The 21132-nt window shown below is 33.7% G+C and overlaps 1 protein-coding gene across 1 annotated transcript; it reads right to left on the reverse strand.

The window, feature by feature from the left end:
* Positions 1-6740: 6740 nt before the first annotated feature.
* On the reverse strand, positions 6741-20570 carry LOC132549744 (uncharacterized). The gene is made up of 11 exons (XM_060213700.1): positions 20493-20570; positions 18212-18334; positions 16656-16804; positions 14553-16450; positions 13865-13964; positions 12337-13269; positions 11316-11459; positions 10556-10627; positions 10168-10241; positions 8051-8074; positions 6741-6842 (listed from the first exon to the last, which is right to left on the reverse strand). Exons 1-11 carry the CDS (start codon positions 20540-20542, stop codon positions 6741-6743), a joined length of 3669 nt encoding a protein of 1222 aa, XP_060069683.1. The 5' UTR covers positions 20543-20570.
* Between the last annotated feature and the right edge of the window lie 562 nt (positions 20571-21132).

Below are 21132 nucleotides of genomic sequence, written 5' to 3' on the forward strand. Positions count from 1 at the left end.
TTTTTTTTAACAGCGTAAGCTGTTATATTTTTTTTTTAACAGCGTAAGCTGTTATATTTTTTTTTTAACAGCGTAAGCTGTTATATTTTTTTTTTAACAGCGTAAGCTGTTATATTTTTATGTTATCAGGATATTTATTTATACAAGTTATACAAATAGTATAGTTAGTGTGTATTAATGTATATCAAATTGAGTGGAAGTTGTCTGTGAAACAATGAATGATCATACACGCAAATGTGGGGTTGTTTAATTATGATGATAAGTTAATGTACAATGTATCAGGAGTGTTTGATGATGTATGAGGAGTGTTTGATGACGTATGAGGAGTGTTTGATGATGTATGAGGAGTGTTTGATGATGTATCAGGAGTGTATGAAGATGTGAGTTGAACGTATGATGAGAGGGGAATGGATGGCCATACTTTATTGTGGTGAAGTAAAGTAAGATTTGAAGCAAACTGTGATAAAAGATAGTCAATACTTTAAAATAATATTTTTGTGGGGCTAAAATTTCGTGGTTTTTTTAAAATATTCATTTTCCTTGGCCGTTGATTTTGCTGATAAATCTTGATCACAAAATTAACTCATCTTATAATCGAAGTCAACATTTATCTGTTTATCATTTTCGAGGACCTATAAATTCCTGTATTTAGAGTACCCACAAATTCAACGAAAAATAAATTCCTCACAAAAATTAATTATTCTACAGTAACTGAGAATTATGGCATTATATGTATAGGTTTAATTAGACAGATAGTGGCACTGTAACAAAATTTTACAGGATGATCTGGACAAGGGATCCTTTCAGCAAGTTTCAAAAGTTAATAGCTCACAATGTTGACTCAAGCAGACTGAATAACTACCTGCATACTGTTCAGGACTTTTCAAGCAGTAAACAAATTGAAGTAATTCCATATCGCCCTAGCTAGAAGATTGTCCATTTGTAATGAAATGTACTTTGAATCTTGTTGCATGTTAGACATGGCACATGTACTGATCACAGTAATGTCAAACTGAATACCCAGATGTTCTTATGAGTACAACAGTTCAAACTGTTAGTGCATCTCACTTTCTAGCACATTTTTGAGAAAGAAAACACAAACAGCGCTCTTGACCAGATACTTGTAGCATGCAAAAGGTACCTCCCATATATAAAAAGAATTGCATACCTTTAGGATATATACAGGTACATACTAGTACAGTACTGTGTTGGGTAGATTCAGACATCTTCAGGTAATTGTTACCTGTACCAGGTGTATTGACAGGTTCTCTTCAAAACAGGAAACTGTTTCACAGATTTCACCAGGATGGTACATCACTCACAAAATATATCATCTGGTACAGGTATCACAAAATATTAGCTCAAATAAATTTACTCAAAGTCAAATCTGTTGTGTTGTTGATTTTGGAGACTGAAAACCCGCTTGGACAGGACCCCATACCTTTTCACATCCGTTGCGAGAATCAAACCCCAGATGTTTAGGTGAAAGGTGAGTGTGTTACCACTACGCCACCCAACCACCTGATCAATGATTAGTGTCCATTTAAGAACATTGAAATGTATGTTTGGCTATTTTGAGAACAAGTAAAAATACTATGTATGTTTATTAAAGACACTTATTTTTGTTGAGAGCATGGAATAAAAATAATAAAACATCCATTTAGTATGCTATTATTTTTATTTTGTAAAATAAATATTTGCCTGGTACTATTATCAGTAGCAATTAAATAAAGTAACAATAAATTAATTTCAGTAAAACATGAAGTGCAATGTAAAGCACTAAATATCTTCACCATATTTAGTCTAATAAACGCCCTCGTGACAAAGAAAAATTTTTTACTCTTTTATGTCATTCATTAGAATAAATACAGTATTTTCATTATTTATTTTACTTTCTATACAAGCCAATGAAAGACAATTTGTGCTTCAAGGGACTACACCAAACATGTATACTTTAAAATGGATGGATCTTAAATACTGAAACAGAAAAACTTAGTGGACGGCTTTACACAACAAATAACTAAGAAAAATTTAAAGGGGTAATAGGTTACACAAATTATGTTTTAACAAGGAAATACTTTGTGACAAGTTAATGGTAAAATACATTTAGACTAGTTTTACGCAAAAGTTGATTATGAGAATTAATGATTAAGTTTTAATTTGCTGCTGTTAAAATGGAAATGATAGATCAACACAGCTAATATCTGGACAATACAAACAGTCAGGAGATGTTTAGGAAAATAGGACCACAATTAAGATTCCGTTTTTTGAAAATTTCAAGGAGTAAAATATGTTAGGAAGATAAACATTGTATTTTATTAACAATTTAGAGCTATGGGTTCTGAAGATCCGAAACAAGAAATCGTCAAAGGCCCTGACAACTTGTGATTCCAAATTTTGAATTTTTCATTGAAAAGGCTTTTATTGTTCATAGTAACTTTAATGGTAAATTCAGTGATAACATTCTTATTTCAAAATATATGCTACAGTTCCGTTGAAATTCCAATATTTTTCATAAGTGTTGGAAAATAATCATTTAATATGATAAGGGACACATGTTTTTGGTAAAAACTTATACAATAAACACAAGTAAAATTGTGCAACTTAATATCCGCATTATTGCGGTATTAAAGAGGTAAGGAGGTAATGTCGATATTTAACATCGTGACGAAGTGATATAATAATATGTAGACTTAAGGACAGATGACATAACAGTTTAAAATTATAGTGTTATGGGAAGGGGAGAAAACAAGGCAATCCAAACCCCAATTTTCAAATAATCCAGAATTAACTAAAGATGGTACAATATGATGTTATCTTCATAGTATTAAACATGAAATATGTGAAAATGAGGATTATGCATAACACATCAACTTCATTATTCTCCCTGAACTATTTCATACTTCAGTAGTGAATACTGGTTTTACTCAAAACCAACGTAAGGACAACCTGTAATATCTGACCAATCACAATGGTTTCTCCATCTTAACCCGACTCGTATTAACACTGGTACCTTGACCTAACAAACTAGTTCGTAATTATATCAGTAGAGCTTGACTTCTACTCTCTGTGTAAAGTAAATTAATAACAAGATTGACAATCAAACAACAGTGATAAATTTTACCAATGAATTCGAACAAAAATGATAATATCATGAGACAGAACCACCAATAGAAGTCCTTAAAACTTTAGTTAGGAGTCAAATTGTTTTCACAATTTTTCATGTCAATATCCGACAGATTTAAATATGAAATGATGTTAAGATGTTATCATATTGTTTTCACTTTGGTATGAACAAAAACTTGTATCGAAAGCAGAAAAAACATCAGCTAGTTTGTTGCCTAAAAGCTTTATCTTACATTTTTTCTAGTCTAATGCAATAACATTGTAATTACTGAAATACATATGGTAAGAACAGATATACTTTTTTTAGACTAAAAATCTTTACAGCGTAATACTTCTGTCTAGTTCTAATGATAAGTTACAAAAAATTGATTTTTAAAGATATATTTGGTGAATGTGAAATGTTTTATACAAAGTTTTGGCCTGAGCAGTCACTGCACGTTATGAATTCTATTTGATGGCCTTGGTAGTTTCAATATTTCAAGATAAATTGTATATGTGAACTGATAATAACTGTAAAAACTTAGTGTCAAGTAACATTTACTACTTATAACACAGAATGAGTGCAATTATGATCTCTATAAAAATGTCACTGTCTGAAAATAAACTGTATGTAGAGTAATGTTTAACAATCACTGTCCTATTAAATACTGTATAATAGAGGTATATAACCTTCCAGTAGCTACAATAACCAGAATCATAAAATATTTTTGAAACCCTGTGGTAAGATAATTAGAGTGAAAAATCTGAAGAGCAAAGAATGAATGAAATCTGATGAAAGTTAAAGAAAAATGAAATGAAATTTTGAAAACAGTTTATTTTTTTAAACAAATGGGGAGGGAGGGGGTGTCATTCATGTTGAATGCATTAAAGATTTTAAAAAATCCTTAAAAACCTGACTGTAAGGATATTTGAATGTGATAGTTTTTTTTTCTAATTTTTAAGTCAAACTCACTAGACCATGAAAAACCCTGGAATCATAATGCAAGTGTGTTATATAATATATATAAAATGTATCGTACCATAGATTAATGAACAACAGCATGTTATGTATCACATACGCTTGATGGAACCTCAGATATCTTGTCAAATAAACAGTGAGATTTAAAAATCATTTATAATGGTCATGAAAGCCAATTAATCACATCATATCATGGAATGTAAAACAAAGACAACGTAAAAATTGTAAATTTATAGTAACATAAATATCGGACCCACAGGGCCAAACATCACGTGCAATTTAACAATTCTTCAGAAAGAATGTTGAACAAAAACCTACTTAAACCTTTAACATTTCATACCTTTTTCATCAGATACCAGGTAAAGCAACTATACATAAATTATTCTCTTTGTTAAACTATAAGTATTTCATTCAACAACACAATTATGAATTTTAGATACTTAATTTACATATCAAATATTTATGCAAATATTTCAATCTAATAGAAAGAAGTTTTCCTCTTTTAACAACAACTGACAAAAAGCAATTAAAGAATTATCTATTTATAAAAAAATTGGTGTAGGATTTAAACAAATCTGTATGTACCAGACTTCCTTTCATGACAGTTTTCCTACATATAGCAATCCACTGACATATACTTAACACAGGACAGATTTACATGCACATATATATGGCATCGTTAGGCATCAACAATGTTCCACAGTTTGTAATGAATGCCCATTAACTGTGGGTATATAAATCCTAAGACAAGTTTTGATCTACACTGAAGTTTGATTATAAAATACAAATTGTAGTAATTTTTCATTGTTACTCTGGCTGAGAGATATTGAATCCCAAGATTCAAAATCACTCCCACTATATCGAATCCCAAGATTCAAGATCACTCCCACTATATCGAATCCCAAGATTCAAGATCACTCCCACTATATCGAATCCCAAGATTCAAGATCACTCCCACTATATCGAATCCCAAGATTCAAGATCACTCCCACTATATCGAATCCCAAGATTCAAGATTCAAGATCACTCCCACTATATCGAATCCCAAGATTCAAGATCACTCCAAGATCACTCCCACTATATCGAATCCCAAGATTCAAGATCACTCCCACTATATCGAATCCCAAGATTCAAGATCACTCCCACTATATCGAATCCCAAGATTCAAGATCACTCCCACTATATCGAATCTCAAGATTCAAGATCACTCCCACAATATCGAATCCCCAGATAGGGTAGCAAGATTCTAGTTACCTTTATGATCCTTCTGTTTTAATGTGGAAACTAGAATGGTTAACAATCCATTTCCGATATTCTTTATCTTTATTTATCAAATTACCTGTCTCTAGGTAATTTTTTCATCACTTGATTTCCAACAACATAAGTTCACCATAATAGTGTTCAGTAGGGTATAACCCCCTACACTAAACATCTATAGATTTGGCACACAAGCTTATACCCAGAGACATCAGATTCCGTTCAGGCTGTTACTGGACTTGATAAAAGTTCTTTGGAATCTATTTCAAACCACTGATCAGATCTTGCTAAATCTAAGACCATATAAGTTCTGGGTCGGTTTGTCATACTGGCAGGGGCAGTGCTCTCAACATACTGTATAGCAGGGTATTTTTTTAGAGCAATCATTCATAGATTTTTTTATTTATAAAGGACTCCAAGACAAATTCAAGTTTGATGTAAAGTTGTTGTTTTGATTATTTTTTCAGCACCAAAGTACATTTTTTCAAACATTCAAAAACATTTTAAGTACATGTACTCAGATACTGAAAAAATCTAAAAGAATTCACTGCTTAAACTCTATAGTGAAAACTTTATTATATGTAATAGTATATAGATTTCTGTAAGTATATCTGACCTGGAATTACTACAACTGTATCATGATCTGTCATAACAGTGACAAAATTAAAAAGAAAAAAAAAAATTGGACTGCAAAAAAAAAGTTTTGTTTGGAAAAACACCCGAATATATGATATACAGAATATTTCAAGCTGCACTCTTCCAGCCAGCAGATACTCATAATGATAATTTCCACTACATCTTGTCGAGGACATATTGGTTTTTCTAAATAGAAATTAATATAACGTATAATGTCCTTAACAAATCACAATTCTATAATATTTTCTGCATAGAACATTTTTTCAAGCACACATGGTTAAATAACTGATAACATTATACAACCATGTTTCAGGTCAAAGTCCCCACTCTGGACTACATCACTGTAGGAGGTTTAGCAAATCACAACAGTACAGTCAATGTTCCCACAAAACTCTGGACTACATCACTGTAGGAGCTTTAGCAAATCACAACAGTACATTCTATATAAGAATATATTTGTGGATGCAACAGGCCTTCATACCTCCTATATCTTTGTAGGTAGAGCATGTTTCTACAATTTAGGAGTAAATGTTTGTGATGCATATTTGTTAATTAATTGTTGATATGCTTTCTGTTCTTCTCCTCACTGCAGACCTGACCATAAATTTTCAACAAAGTATACATGATGTGATATTTATGTAAAACAGTGTCCCTAACTGTTTACATTAATTACAGGCAGCACTTTTGTTGGTAGTGTATAATGTATACTATTTTAAAATTTCACATACAGTGTATCTACTTCAGCAAATCCATAATCTTTATGTTAGAAGCGGATGTTTGTTGGCCGTAGAACTGTTGAGGACCCTCCTCTTCCACCACCTCTCTGTTGTGATAGTAACGGTTTGGAGCCCTTAAATCCATTTGTCTGCAACATCAAAAGATGGAACATATATGAAATATTCCAGACTAAACTGTTTAGATTTCAGCAACTAATTCAGGTTCCAACATTAATACATTAAGATGTGCTACAAATTTTTTTTACCACCATAATTCATTTTTTGAGGAAATTATTCAATAACATGTATGTACATAACATATTGATTTAACCCCTGGTATTGATTACGAAAAACACCTGATGTGATATCACTTTTAAAATAATTACTGAATTTGTGTGTTGTCTTATTTAATAGGTGATCAGTGCCACTTTGGGTAAGCCCAGGTGATAAGACTGACAGAAGGATGTGTAACTTATTAATGTACACAAAGACCATGTCACTCTGGGGATGCCTGTACATCTATTGGTTACAAAATATTCTAAGCATGTTGAACTACAACTTATGATATAGAGAAGTATTTTTAAACGACCAATTATAACTATATCTTCCTCATCACCTTTCAAAATTGTGTCTTACCGAGTAAAATTCACGATTAGCGACAGGTATTGATATGGTGATGCCAAAATTAGAACATTATAAAGAAATTCAGTTTCAGTTTCAATTCTGCTTTTAAATATTTGTAAGTGTTCAGGCAGTATCATTTTTACTCAGAAAATAAAATGATTTGCCCCCCCCCCCCCCTCCTGAAAATAACACCTGTATAAAAAAGCAAGGTCTGTAATAGTACCCACAACAATGGTAACAGGTAACTAATCTTTTTATCATGGTAGATAGACTTGATTGTTTAAATTTTATCATTTAAACTTTTGATCAAACACAACTTGGAGAATTAGGAAGAAAAAAATGCATGCTGAAATGACTAACTTTGGTCTCATTGAATATTCATGATTATGGATGAGGAGAAATATTATGGGAATATTCATGCAGAATAGGAGGAAATCTTACATATGAATATTCATTATTCAAAGAAAAGGTATCATTTTTGTATGTTCATGATAAAGGTTGTTCCACAGTACCATGCATGGAATAGAGAATCTAAATTATCATAAAACTGTGTAGTGATAAAAAAAAAGGTTTGTTTTCTAGTGCCAGACACAACACAATCAGGATCCACCTCTAAATGGAGGGCATGCAACATGGCAGACAGATTGAGTGACGGGAGAATGCTACGTGAATAATAATACCATCACCACTTAGGTATTAGGAGTAAGAGGGTGAACTCAACGTAGATTCTTACATTAGGTGACCATATGCAATGAGTCTGTAAATATTACAACATCAATATCACAATAACTGTTAGACATATTACCTCCATCTCCTTTTAACGTACTCCTTAAATTAGCCTACAAAATTCATCAAATAATGAAACAGATTTACCTGTATTTTACCTAATAAGTAACACACACTTTACCTGTATTTTACCTAATAAGTAATACACACTTTACCTGTATTTTACCTAATAAGTAATACACACCTTACCTGTATTTTACCTAATAATTAACACACACTTTACCTGTATTTTACCTAATAAGTAATACACACTTTATCTGTATTTTACCTAATAAGTAATACACACCTTACCTGTATTTTACCTAATAAGTAATACACACCTTACCTGTATTTTACCTAATAAGTAATACACACCTTACCTGTATTTTACCTAATAAGTAATACACACTTTACCTGTATTTTACCTAAGAAGTAATACACACTTTATCTGTATTTTACCTAATAAGTAATACACACTTTATCTGTATTTTACCTAATAAGTAATACACACTTTATCTGTATTTTACCTAAGAAGTAATACACACTTTACCTGTATTTTACCTAATAATTAACACACACTTTACCTGTATTTTACCTAATAAGTAATATACACTTTATCTGTATTTTACCTAATAAGTAATACACACTTTATCTGTATTTTACCTAATAAGTAACACACACTTTACCTGTATTTTACCTAATAAGTAATACACACTTTACCTGTATTTTACCTAATAAGTAATACACACTTTATCTGTATTTTACCTAAGAAGTGATACACACTTTACCTGTATTTTACCTAATAATTAACACACACTTTACCTGTATTTTACCTAATAATTAACACACACTTTACCTGTATTTTACCTAATAAGTAATGCACACTTTACCTGTATTTTACCTAATAAGTAATGCACACTTTACCTGTATTTTACCTAATAAGTAATACACACTTTACCTGTATTTTACCTAATAAGTAATGCACACTTTACCTGTATTTTACCTAATGCACACTTTACCTGTATTTTACCTAATAATTAACACACACTTTACCTGTAATTTACCTAATAATTAACACACACTTTACCTGTATTTTACCTAATAAGTAATGCACACTTTACCTGTATTTTACCTAATAATTAACACACACTTTACCTGTATTTTACCTAATAAGTAATGCACACTTTACCTGTATTTTACCTAATAAGTAATACACACTTTACCTGTATTTTACCTAATAAGTAATGCACACTTTATCTGTATTTTACCTAATAAGTAATACACACTTTACCTGTATTTTACCTAAGAAGTAATACACAATTTACCTGTATTTTACCTAATAATTAATACACAATTAACCTGTATTTTACCTAAGAAGTAATACACACTTTACCTGTATTTTACCTAATAATTAACACACACTTAACCTGTATTTTACCTAAGAAGTAATACACACTTTACCTGTATTTTACCTAATAATTAACACACACTTTACCTGTATTTTACCTAAGAAGTAATACACAATTTACCTGTAATTTACCTAATAATTAACACACACTTTACCTGTAATTTACCTAATAATTAACACACACTTTACCTGTATTTTACCTAACAATTAACAACCATATACTAAGAAGCTTTTTGGCAATCATAAAACCACAATAAATTTTCTTTGTACATAAAATTATATGTTAATTGTTAAAACAAACTTACAATCATTATGTATATGTAACCATAGAAACTGGACATTTTGATGTTTCCTGTTGAGTGATTAGAAGTTGATCAATAAGCAATGGGTACAGGCTAACATAAGAATGGACGATAACCAATGGTTGATACAGTTCAGTAAAAAAAAGTTTCCAATCATTTTTCCAGCCCTGTTCAACTTATTCAAAATGATAAAACTTCAAACAAACCAACAAGTTATCAATGGAAATAAATACACACCAAGAGAGGAATACCAGCTCAAGACATACTTGATTAATGCACGTTTGCGAACACAATGTAGACGTATGTAAAAAAACAAAAAGATCCTGGATTCAGATGTTTACATATATATGGAGTCTATCATGATGTCATACTTACATAGACAAAGTGGTGAGGAGGAGGAGCTTGTGGCATGTTTGGCTGGGGAGGTAATGTACCAGGGAACTCAGAAACTGTAATACAAGTGAGTTAAATAGGTATATCAGCTATATCATATTAAAAATTACCGAAAAGCCTCCCAAGGGAGACAACCTTTCTTCTCATAAAAACAAATAAAAAATATTTTAATGGCCTTAATGAAATTTTCAGTTCAAAAATTTACTTCTTTGAAATACATTAAATTATCTCATTATAAATTTACTTTCTCACCTGTCAAGCATATTATACTGACCTTTACACCTCCATGTCAGGCCGAACACACACATTTGTAGGAGTAAAAAGTTTGGTTTGTATTTCATTTAAGATTTACATAATACATAAAACTTACTTTTAAGCTTCTCATTAAGCCTGTCCAGTGACTCTAGTAACCTTTTCTCTTCTATAGACAAGGCCGAAGGCACTGAAAAATATCACCATTTAAGTCATCACCCATATATAGTTATACAGTAATCCAATTCTATAACGTCTTCAAAAGAAATAATTTTTAAACAAATTAGATTCCTTTTTTGGGTGCTTTAAAAGGAGCATTGAAAAAATCAAGTTTGTACATTTTTGTATTATCAACCAGACAACATTTTATTTATGACAGATTACCATGATGATCAATATATATTTCAGAGCGTCTACACTTTTGTGGTGTCAGAAATCGCATGTTGATAACAAGCCTATTGCCAACTTTCTATGAGTTCACGAAAAGGTTTGAAAAAGTAGAAAAAATAGACTGAACTCTAGTATAAAGTAAATATTACATTTTTAATCAAAAAATCTCATGGTGTCTCCACATCAGGGCTACACACTACAAGCTATATGGTGCTTCGTTGTGTCATAACTAAATTTCAAATTCAGCAAATCTGAGGGCAGACACATAATTTTTATCTCACATAGGCTTACCTAAGGATTATGGACCTCGAATATACTTGTATGGATAGTCTTAACATCAAGGCAAAGGCAACACAGAGAATATATGATTCATTTGCAACATTTTCAAGTAAGCATACAATATGCAAAAGATTTTCCTTCAAATTCTTCCCAACAAAATCATTTTATAAATCACATTTATCATAGTAAATTATAAAAGTATAGCTCACCTTTCTGGTTTGGTCTAGCATTGTTGTTGGCTTGCTGTGTTTTCTGGGCCTCCTCCATTGCAACATTGATCTGACTGTCAGAAATAGATTGCTGTTGTTGGGTTAACTGTTCTGCTACCATGAAGGCAGCCATACTTTCACTGGCTACAAAATCAAAATAACAAAATTTTCTGTCACAATACAAAACAACTGTCACTGTATGCAAAACGTTTTTTTTAAATTATCAAAGACAAGGAAAATGTGATAGAAAATTCGACCTTAATTTCTTTTCATCCTCTTTAATTCAGATACTGAATATGTGTCATATCACACAGGGTTTACATTTCACTCTGATAATAAAATCAGACCTTTTTATTTTATTTTATGATTTTCATATTTTTTTTCTTCTAATTTTCTTTTGAAGAGCTGGGTTACAACATGTTATAATTTCCCATTGAAAAAAAAAATAAAAAAACAAGAATTGACATCTACATTTCAGTTTAACCATGACCATTTTTCAGTTCTCATTATATGCCCAAAGCTTACTTAACACTTCTTCTAGATTGCTGATAAAATACTATATTAATATAGATATTCCAGAAATATCAACCTTGCAATGATTTGTGACCATCCCATTAAATGTTTGGTTAAAACTGGACTTGTCGTGCTCTCAATTCTGATATATGTAGAACACAATTATCTTTTCATACGATTTTTTTTAGAATTAATGAACAAGCTATAAGGTAGTAAGCAAACGTTTTCTTCGTTTTTACTTTCACTTGTTTATTCAGTAAGGAAGAAGAAGCACAGCCAAAGCACTTGTTTTTACACCTAGAAAATGTCTGTAAGACATGAACGCCCTTCTGGCATGCATACAAGTATCTGTTCTGAAATTCTGAAGATATGACACTGATTCAAAATGGAACATGATGCAGTAGGACTGAGCACAAGTAAAACAGATGAAAACAAATCATTACTTATTACAACGTAGGGTTACATGTCTCTTCTCTAACATTTGTCATCAACAGTTAACATGGCTTACCATCAGGGGGTAAAGAAGGATTCATTCCTTGTTGCGGTTCCGTGTTGCTCATCACTGGGCCATGATAAGTGATGAACTCTCTACTGGGTGTCGAGGCCGGACCCTTACCCAAACTGTTGGGGTTGTGTTGTCTTCGCTGTTGTAGAAGACCATACCTGCGAGCATAGGCCTGATCTGCAGCACTGCCAGGTTTTCTCTGGTAAGATGTCTGGTTGGAGAATGGTTGTGTGTGAGGCTGTGAGGGAGCAACCCGGGTATTGTACATCTGTCCCAGGGCAGCACCATCAATATACGTATTTGACATGGTGGCAGCTTGTCGAGGCTGGGACTGATGTTGTTCGTTTATCTGTATCGGTTTATCGGGTTCAACAACAGTACTTTGTCCAGTAGTACTAGTACGATTTAGACAAGTTCTTACTTTGTCCCAGAGAAAGTTTATCTCATCGTCTGTTGGTGTTCGGTCAATACGCATCCCATTTTCATCATATACAGGCGTATCCTGTGTTTTACCACCAGCACTAACCCCTTGAGATGGAGGTAAATTACTGACCGATGGCTGTTGATGGTTTGAATTTGTTTCATTTTTCTTTGCAGCTACAGCGCTATTTAACCTAGCTAGATTATATACCATGACCTCTGACCCACCAGGAGCACTAGAGGAAGCCTTTCCATTTTGTACTGGAACTTTACTCATGAAATTGTTGTTTGTAACAGTAACAGCTTTGTCCATAGTGCCATTAATCCCAGTCGCTGGCGTTCGGTTATGTGTTATGATGTGTGCGGCAGCCTGTGGCCGTATTGTTGACTTATGTTTCTGTGGCCCATTCCACGTTCGATTTATTCCAGCGCTGGCCACACGTGGAGGTTTCCCTGTGGGTTCCGTATGAGCACTCTGCATGACCGCTTTGGCCGAAACAGGACGCTGAGAGTAACCTGTTCACAAATAAAAGTTCAAAATTATAATACCAAAGTGAATGCTTAATCACAGAAAAGAAGTAAATGACCACACATCTGAGAAGACACACTAGCTCTAAATGTATAACTCTTACATTGTACTGTGATGATAGTTTGCACTGTGGTAACTGAGTTATCCCAAAGGACCATCTAACCAATCACATCTCACTGATTCTGCTTTCTCACAGTCTTGTTAATTTAGTTGATGAAAATGCTAGCTTGATTAACAACACTAAACTTTTTTAAGTTGTAAAAGAGAATTTTACTCCAGTAGTGATATTTGGAAATTCCGTTAAATCACCCTGAAAAATTCAAATGCCTTCAACACTTTCTGATTTTTTTTCCCATTTGAAATAATCTGATCAAATTGGGAAAATAAATTTATCATACCTCTGTTTTCTTATACTACAAATAACAGAACAATGAATGAGAATGAAGACTTTGTAAGTGACATAACATTATGTTGGGAATGACAAGTTTTAATAATTCAAAATCCTACAAGTTTCATCATTGTCAGTGAAAAGACAAATAACTGTTTTATAAAGAGTGACTGTATAATTGGATGACAACAAACCTGGTTTTCTAGACAAGTAATCACTCTCTGTATGCTCAGCTTCATCTTCGTCTTCATACAAATCATAGTCGGCAAACCTCACACTTTTCTTCTTTGGTGACTACAAAACAGACAGACAATTTCACCTGAAGTCACAGACAATGCTGTAAGAATAGGGCAACTACTCTCACCAAACACATGACCAGGAGTGACTAACCATATATGAATAAAGATCAATTTTGGATACTAAGTATTTGTTTGATGGAGTATAATTTAGATTTCCTTTCTTGCCTATGGCAATTAAAAGGTAGATACATTTTTACAGGTCTGTAACATATTTAGTACAAGCAAAATCTATACAAAGTGGATTGTTCAGAGACCACCTTCTGTGGTAACTTTATCTCGTTATTACACTTTCCAGGTAATTTCGTCACACATAATCAGTTAACACAGAAACAAATGCAAAGCTTATGTAAGACTTCAATCAGATTGTCCAAAACAGAAGCTGTTGATAAAAATTATGTTTTTTTTTCCATGAAGCTTTTGGTATTGTAATCTCATGAATTTAGCATGAAAGAAAATTCAATTTAAAATAGTAAAAAACTTTCATCCTGAAAAGACAATAAAAAAAAAGAAAACAAAAATGCCTATGACATATGAATAATGATTGAAAACAATAAACAGATAATCCTTAAATATATCTACTAACCGGTGAATTTTTTTCTTGCTGTAGATGAGATCTTGTCACCTCCAGACTGTCCCGTACATCAAATTTTTTATTCATACTGCCCGTGGAACCAGCCTTTTTGAGTATCCCTCCAGAAGGAGGTCGTCGCTTTAGAATGCCCTGTACGCCTTCTCCCTCACCAACCTCCATGTCGTCATTACGTTTTGAGGATTTTACAAGCTCACTATCATCCTTGGCCTTCCTTTGTCTGCCAACGACTGATGGAGGTTCCTCAGCACGAAATGTCTGGTATGTCACATGACGCACCTGTACAGCTGGATGATCAGGCAACACAGCCACTTTGCCATTTACATAGCCAAAGCTGGATGTTGTAGAAGTATTGACGGTGCAAACTGAGGGCTTTGAGAAGGATTGTACTCCATTCTGAGAACTCACAATGACAGGGTGTGTTGGTTTGGGGAGATTAACATTAGGTGGTACCGGATTAGGTTTGGTAGAACTGACGGGGCGAGGTAAACGACTTGCAGATTGTGGAGTAGACGGCACTGGAGGGTCGTTGTTTACCTCCAATATACCATTAGTCACTGTTTCTAAGAAATCCAGGTTTTTCCCAGATTCATGCTGTACTTGTGTAGTAGTTGGTTTACTATACACAGGCTGGGGCTGAGACATAGGCTGAACAGTATTACAACTTACACCATTTTGTAGTAGCACCTGTTTTGCACCTGAATTATCACAATTAGAATTTACTGGCCGTGGTTGGTTAACACTAGTAACGTTTTGATCTGATGAGGGTACGTTGGCTTGGGAATACATCCCAGTGCTGACATACGGCTGGTTAAAGCTATTAGTCCTTTGAGGGTTTGATGTGTACTGTTGTTGAAGGTTATCAGCCTCCTCTGTCCATGCATTGCTCTGGACGTAACTGTGGACCCCTGGAGTCTGGCCTTTACCATAAGCTGTAGTAGTTGTCACTGATGTCATTGTATTACGCACAGCAAATGGATTGTTTTTGGTGGCCATGTTAGAAGTGTCAGAATACGCTGAATTACTTCGAGCACTTGCTGGGTCTACAGGAGAAGGAGTAGTCCAAGCACGTACCTGTACTTTAGGACGTGTTTCTGTCTTGGGAGCATTCCTCGGACTCGAGGGAGGATAAGGTACATGATCCACATTAAATGATTCAATTCTAGCATTTGTTTCCAAATAAAAAGTCCGTTGGTCATTTGAAATCTGATCATTGCGTGAGTTTAGTTGGCTGTTCAAGTGATGTTGATCGACACGATCACCATTATTGTACAGCATGTTTTTCATATCTTTCAAGTTCTGATTTCCATCATAGACCATTTCACTGGTGTTTGCAGGCTCATCATCCACACCTCGTCCTCCCCACCCATTACCCTTACTCCGGGGGGTGCTTTCCGAGCCTTCTAGGCTGTCCACACTGTCTAAACTTTCACTGTGAACCATACCCCCTAAGTCCACTTCTTCCTCCCCTTGAACCGTTCTGTCCGATGCAATTTCCTGCATGATAGCATTGTTGAATTCATACAAGGACTGTTGCTGATCCTGTACCAGTAACTGTTGGTGATGTTCAAGCTGTTGCTCAAACAAACTTCTGCTGTTTGAAAGATTGCGTAAACTTTTATCATGAAGTTTTTCTCGTTTCTCTGCATCCTTGCCTGGCCTGGAAGCCTTATGTACATCCCCTGGGGAGGGAGGACGGTGTGCACTGGCATACTTGTTGAAGTAAGGACGGTTTAGAGGGTCTCTGTTATTTGAATGGCCACTTGAACCCATAGAGCTTGCACTATTCTGCCGTGACACTGAACTCATAGACCCTGTACTATTTTGTCTTGACAAGGATCCTCGCACCAGACGTAGAGTATCCTCGAGGGCACGATTTGGAGATGTTTTACCTGGGTAAGAAAAGACAGATTCTATCACAGTAAGCTTTGAAAGGCATGCACAGTCATAAAAATTCAGAAATTGTATTATCTTCAATATGATTTCAACATATTTCAAAGTCAACATCAACAATGTACTTTTCAAACAGACATACGAACATGGAAACCTATATACCAAAGTAAAAAAAGTAGCTATAATCAAAAACATGAAACATACCTCCAGTATGACTGTTTGGTCGAGACGAAACATGTGATCTCTGATAACGCTCTGTTGCCTCCCGCTGCTGTTCGCGCCGCTTACTTAATATCAACTTCCTCCTCTTTTCCTCTCTATCTGCTTCAGCCCTGCGTTTGGCGGCAAGTGCTCTGAGAACAAAAAATCAAAGATATAAAACAACTGCATACAAATCTATAAAAAATGAATGACATCCCCATTACTTAAGATGTTGAGTCTCTACAACAATGCATTGTAAGATTATAAGGTTTTTTTCACTACAGGTTCTATTGGTCAGACAATAATGACAGAAAATGTCACCCTTCTGGACAGAATTTGTTGTGATAGAAGAACAGGCAGTCTCTCAAACAGGTAACATCATAATAAGAAAAATTGATAAATTGGATGATGTGACAGGTTGTGTTGTGTTAGCAGATCAGGTGATTTCTCACTGTACTAAGCCTAATGAGAGAAAGAAGTTTGGTAGCTTGACTTCAGACAGGCTTAACAGTATTGACAGATCTAGCACAGGATTTATCTCCCCTTTTATATAATTTCTTCAAAATACCATGAAAATTGAGTTCACTAGTCAAGAGTGATCTCACTGAATTGTTTGATGATTTTTGTTCTAAATAGAAAAAGTGACCTTTCACCTGAACACCTCAATCTCACAGAAGGTGTTCTTATTAGTAGTTTTTACATTTATAGTTTGATAAAACCTTTTTACAAAAGTCTCTGGAAAAATAATGACACTGAATGGGCTCATTTTTTTTCTTTATATGAATAATAATAATCACCTTAACTTTCATCGTTATAATAATTAGCACTTCTTAATGTTAAATGAAAGTCCCCAAAGAAAAGAAAATGAGAGAGTAATAACAGTTTTGAGATGTATGGATGGATACATAACACAGTACTTACATCCCCCACCTCCAATCCCTTTAAAAGGCAGGGGCATCTATAATGTTTATAAAACTTTTTTTCTGGTGAGCCCAGAGCACCACTTCCAAACACTTTGATGAGTACAATCACAAAAAGAAATAACTGGTTCTCAAAATTTGAATGAGACCTACAGGAAAAGCATGAGTCAATGACTCATAAAATATTTCAGTCCCAAAAATCACAAGACATCAAAAAATGTCCATATATAATATTGGTGACAAATGAAACATCTGCATTTTAACATGATAATTTGTCAATGACATAGATTTTAAAGAAACAAAGGAAATCATTGTATTTTTCATCACAAAACATCCCCAGTGTCCTTGGCTCACATATAAAACACTTGAGATTTATCTGTCAGTAAGTGAGTCATAACAAGACCTTGGTTTTACAATCATCTCCACCGAGTGTCTTAAAGTGAGATTATAAATATCTCGGTACAAAAGCGACCTATATAATATCATCATATCAGAAACTTAACCTTGGCTGAAGGCATAAATTTAATCAATACACAACATGTTTGTTGAATAATGTATACACTGTGTGTATAGATTAATTATTTATCACCATTGTTGAAGGTTGATTTCTAAAACATGTTCTATATAATTAACACTTACCTTCTACGTTTATTGGTTTCATATGTAAGTTTTTTAGACCTGGCCAGGGAGTCTGCTTTACTGTCATATTCTAGCTCTTTCAGATGCTCCAGTTGCTGTGACTGCAGGTTACGATATTGTTTACTGTAGGTAACTTAAGGAGCATACATCATGTACTGTACAAATATATTATTTTATATAGTTCTACATTAACACTTTGTGTAGGAGTGTTAGTATCATAGGAGTAAGGGAACTGGCCTATGTGTGATGGATGTAGGACAAGCTCAGAAGGAAAAAAGACAGTATTGAGATAGGAGATATGTAGCATCCCTAATATACACCTGCTTATAATACTGTTGAGATGGTACATATAGTGCTGACAAAGAAATTCTGACCATGCTCAATTACTGTGTTTTATATACATGTCAGATTTTCTTTCAAACTGCAAGATGTTTTCAGCAATCTTGAACCCAAAAGACTTGCATTTCTTCCACATCTGAATGAAATCCTTGGAAAAGAAATTTAACCACATACTTTGATGGCTATTCAGATAACAGAAATTTTAAATACAATGAGATGCTAGCCATTTCTCTCGCCAGAAGTGGACCTAAGCATATATTTTTGAATATACAAGATTTCAAGCCACTGCGGAGCATTGTAGTTTTTTCATATTCATTGACTTGGTAAAATATGGTTAATAATTTTTGTTATAAAAGGCAGTTTAATTTCATCAAAGTAATGAAAAATTCCCCTCCCAATACATTCCAAAATGTAGGACAACCAACATGATAATTATGAGTACAATACATACTTATATCAGCTATTGTGTTACAATGTCAAAAACATCAATATATCAAACCAATGTATCACAAACAGTACTGGAGAAATGCTTTTCATCCCAATGTTCATGGTTTTAAAGATCTGTCATAATTCTTCCCAAATCTGATATATAAAGATATTGTCGTACTCTCCTTTCACCCCTAATCATCATGCCGTGGTGTAACTATCATTTTGTTTTGCTTTTTTCTTCCTATCATATATTTATGTTCAGTTTCTTAGTTGCCCTTAAAGCATAATAACATACATTTCAACTTTAACTGAAACCAGTAACCTTTTTCGCCCACTTGACAATATAATGAAATACACAAATCAAGTTAAAATAAGATGACAATATAAGACCAGATCCTGAGGTGGAGAAGGACAGGATGCTCATTTCATCATTGTGGTATTCTGATCACACATATAACAATGTTTCAAGAATCTTAATGCATGCACAGGATCATGCTGCATGTAAAACACAAAATACACATGTTTACATTTGAGAAAATTACTTTTGAATGCATTTCACTTCAAAATTGTGAGTTCAACAAAAGAGGATCTTCATAAAATGGAGAGAGCTGCCTTGCCATTAAATTGGGATCTACAAACAACCTATCCTGTTATTGTTCTATTTAAGATTACCAGGATTGTTCTAGCGAGTGACCTCTTGCATATTATACTATCCTTGTAGGTTTGTCATGATTTCTGCAAATCTTCCCAACTGAAAACATCCATCTCTAAAATGATAACTTAATGTTAACATTTCATTCAAAGGCAGCACAATTGAATCTTCTACATCGAGTCAGAGAGAGACATGAATGACTTGAATATTATTAGGAAACTGAAGCTAATATTTACAAATATGTAAATGTTATCTGAATGTTGTTTGATTCAACACATCCATGGTGGATGTTAAGTGCTGCATTTGAAATGTGCATTATATTCAGTAAAAATATCATCAATGATAACAGCATAATAAATGTGAACATTGACATTAAAATTATGATTTTAGAGACAGAAATCTTTTATCTACAACCGTACATCAAGTGACGCTTAGCTTTCATTCCCTCTACCCCACATCGTATTTAATACGTTTATTTGAATCTGAAACTGAGATCACTGATTTACTACTTCTGGCTCTATTAAACTGAACTAGCAATAAAGCTGGGTGGTTGAGTTGATAATTTATGTTACCAGAGTAATATATTACCTATGATGAAGAAAACGTTTCCCAAAATTTGAAAAATAAGGGCTCATGCTCTCCAAATGACTTGAAATTAACCGAGACAAAGTCTACAGATCTACGTCTATTGACAGCTGATCAGCAGTATCCATATTATCAGGAAAATAAGTAGGAGTGACCATTACGCAAATAAATTTTAAATTTAAACACATCTTATCTCCATACGCTGACCTAAAATCAACGCTTTCGAATGAAACAATATAGATTCAATTTTAGTTCAAGAAGTTCAAGAAAGGATACGAGTAAGCTCCTGTGAGCATCCCTGCCCTGGCGTTGTTGATGTCGTCCATTATTAATGGTTACTTGTTATCCCCGGTATTTCATTGTATTTAAGTACACGAAATCTCTTAAAATCATTGTCAGAATTCCTGGAATGGATTTAAGCTCAGATATATTCGCCATCGAAAGAAATCCGGGATAATCACAAAGATAACAGCCTAACTCCGGTGCTAGATACCACTATTGCCGCCATATTGTTTTGGTAACAACTTGCGCAGGTATGAACAAGTTTAGGATCCACTTTGCGCATACGTCGATAACGGAAGTGGATGTCTAGTTTACAAAGCGGAATGCTACGGAAATAGGAAAACGTAGGATGTGCAAAGACTCAAAACATTTTTCTAAGATCTTTACATGATAAACTTTAGGTTCTTGAAGGTATAGATTTACTACTGAAATTTGAAAATTCCATATGAAATAGACACTGCCTAAAAGCGACGAGCGCAAGTTAGTCAACAAGATGCATTTTGAAATGCCAGTATGCACTGAAGCGTACAATACAATACAATACAATACAACACAATAAGCTTTATTTTGATAAACAAAGTCAACATTAGCTCAGAGGAGCTATTATGACAACAAAACATATCAATATAAAAGA

This window comes from Ylistrum balloti, unplaced genomic scaffold, assembly GCF_031769215.1.
Source record: "Ylistrum balloti isolate Yb309-2 unplaced genomic scaffold, AGI_CSIRO_Ybal_v1 Utg370076, whole genome shotgun sequence".
Taxonomy (NCBI): Eukaryota; Metazoa; Mollusca; class Bivalvia; order Pectinida; family Pectinidae; genus Ylistrum; species Ylistrum balloti.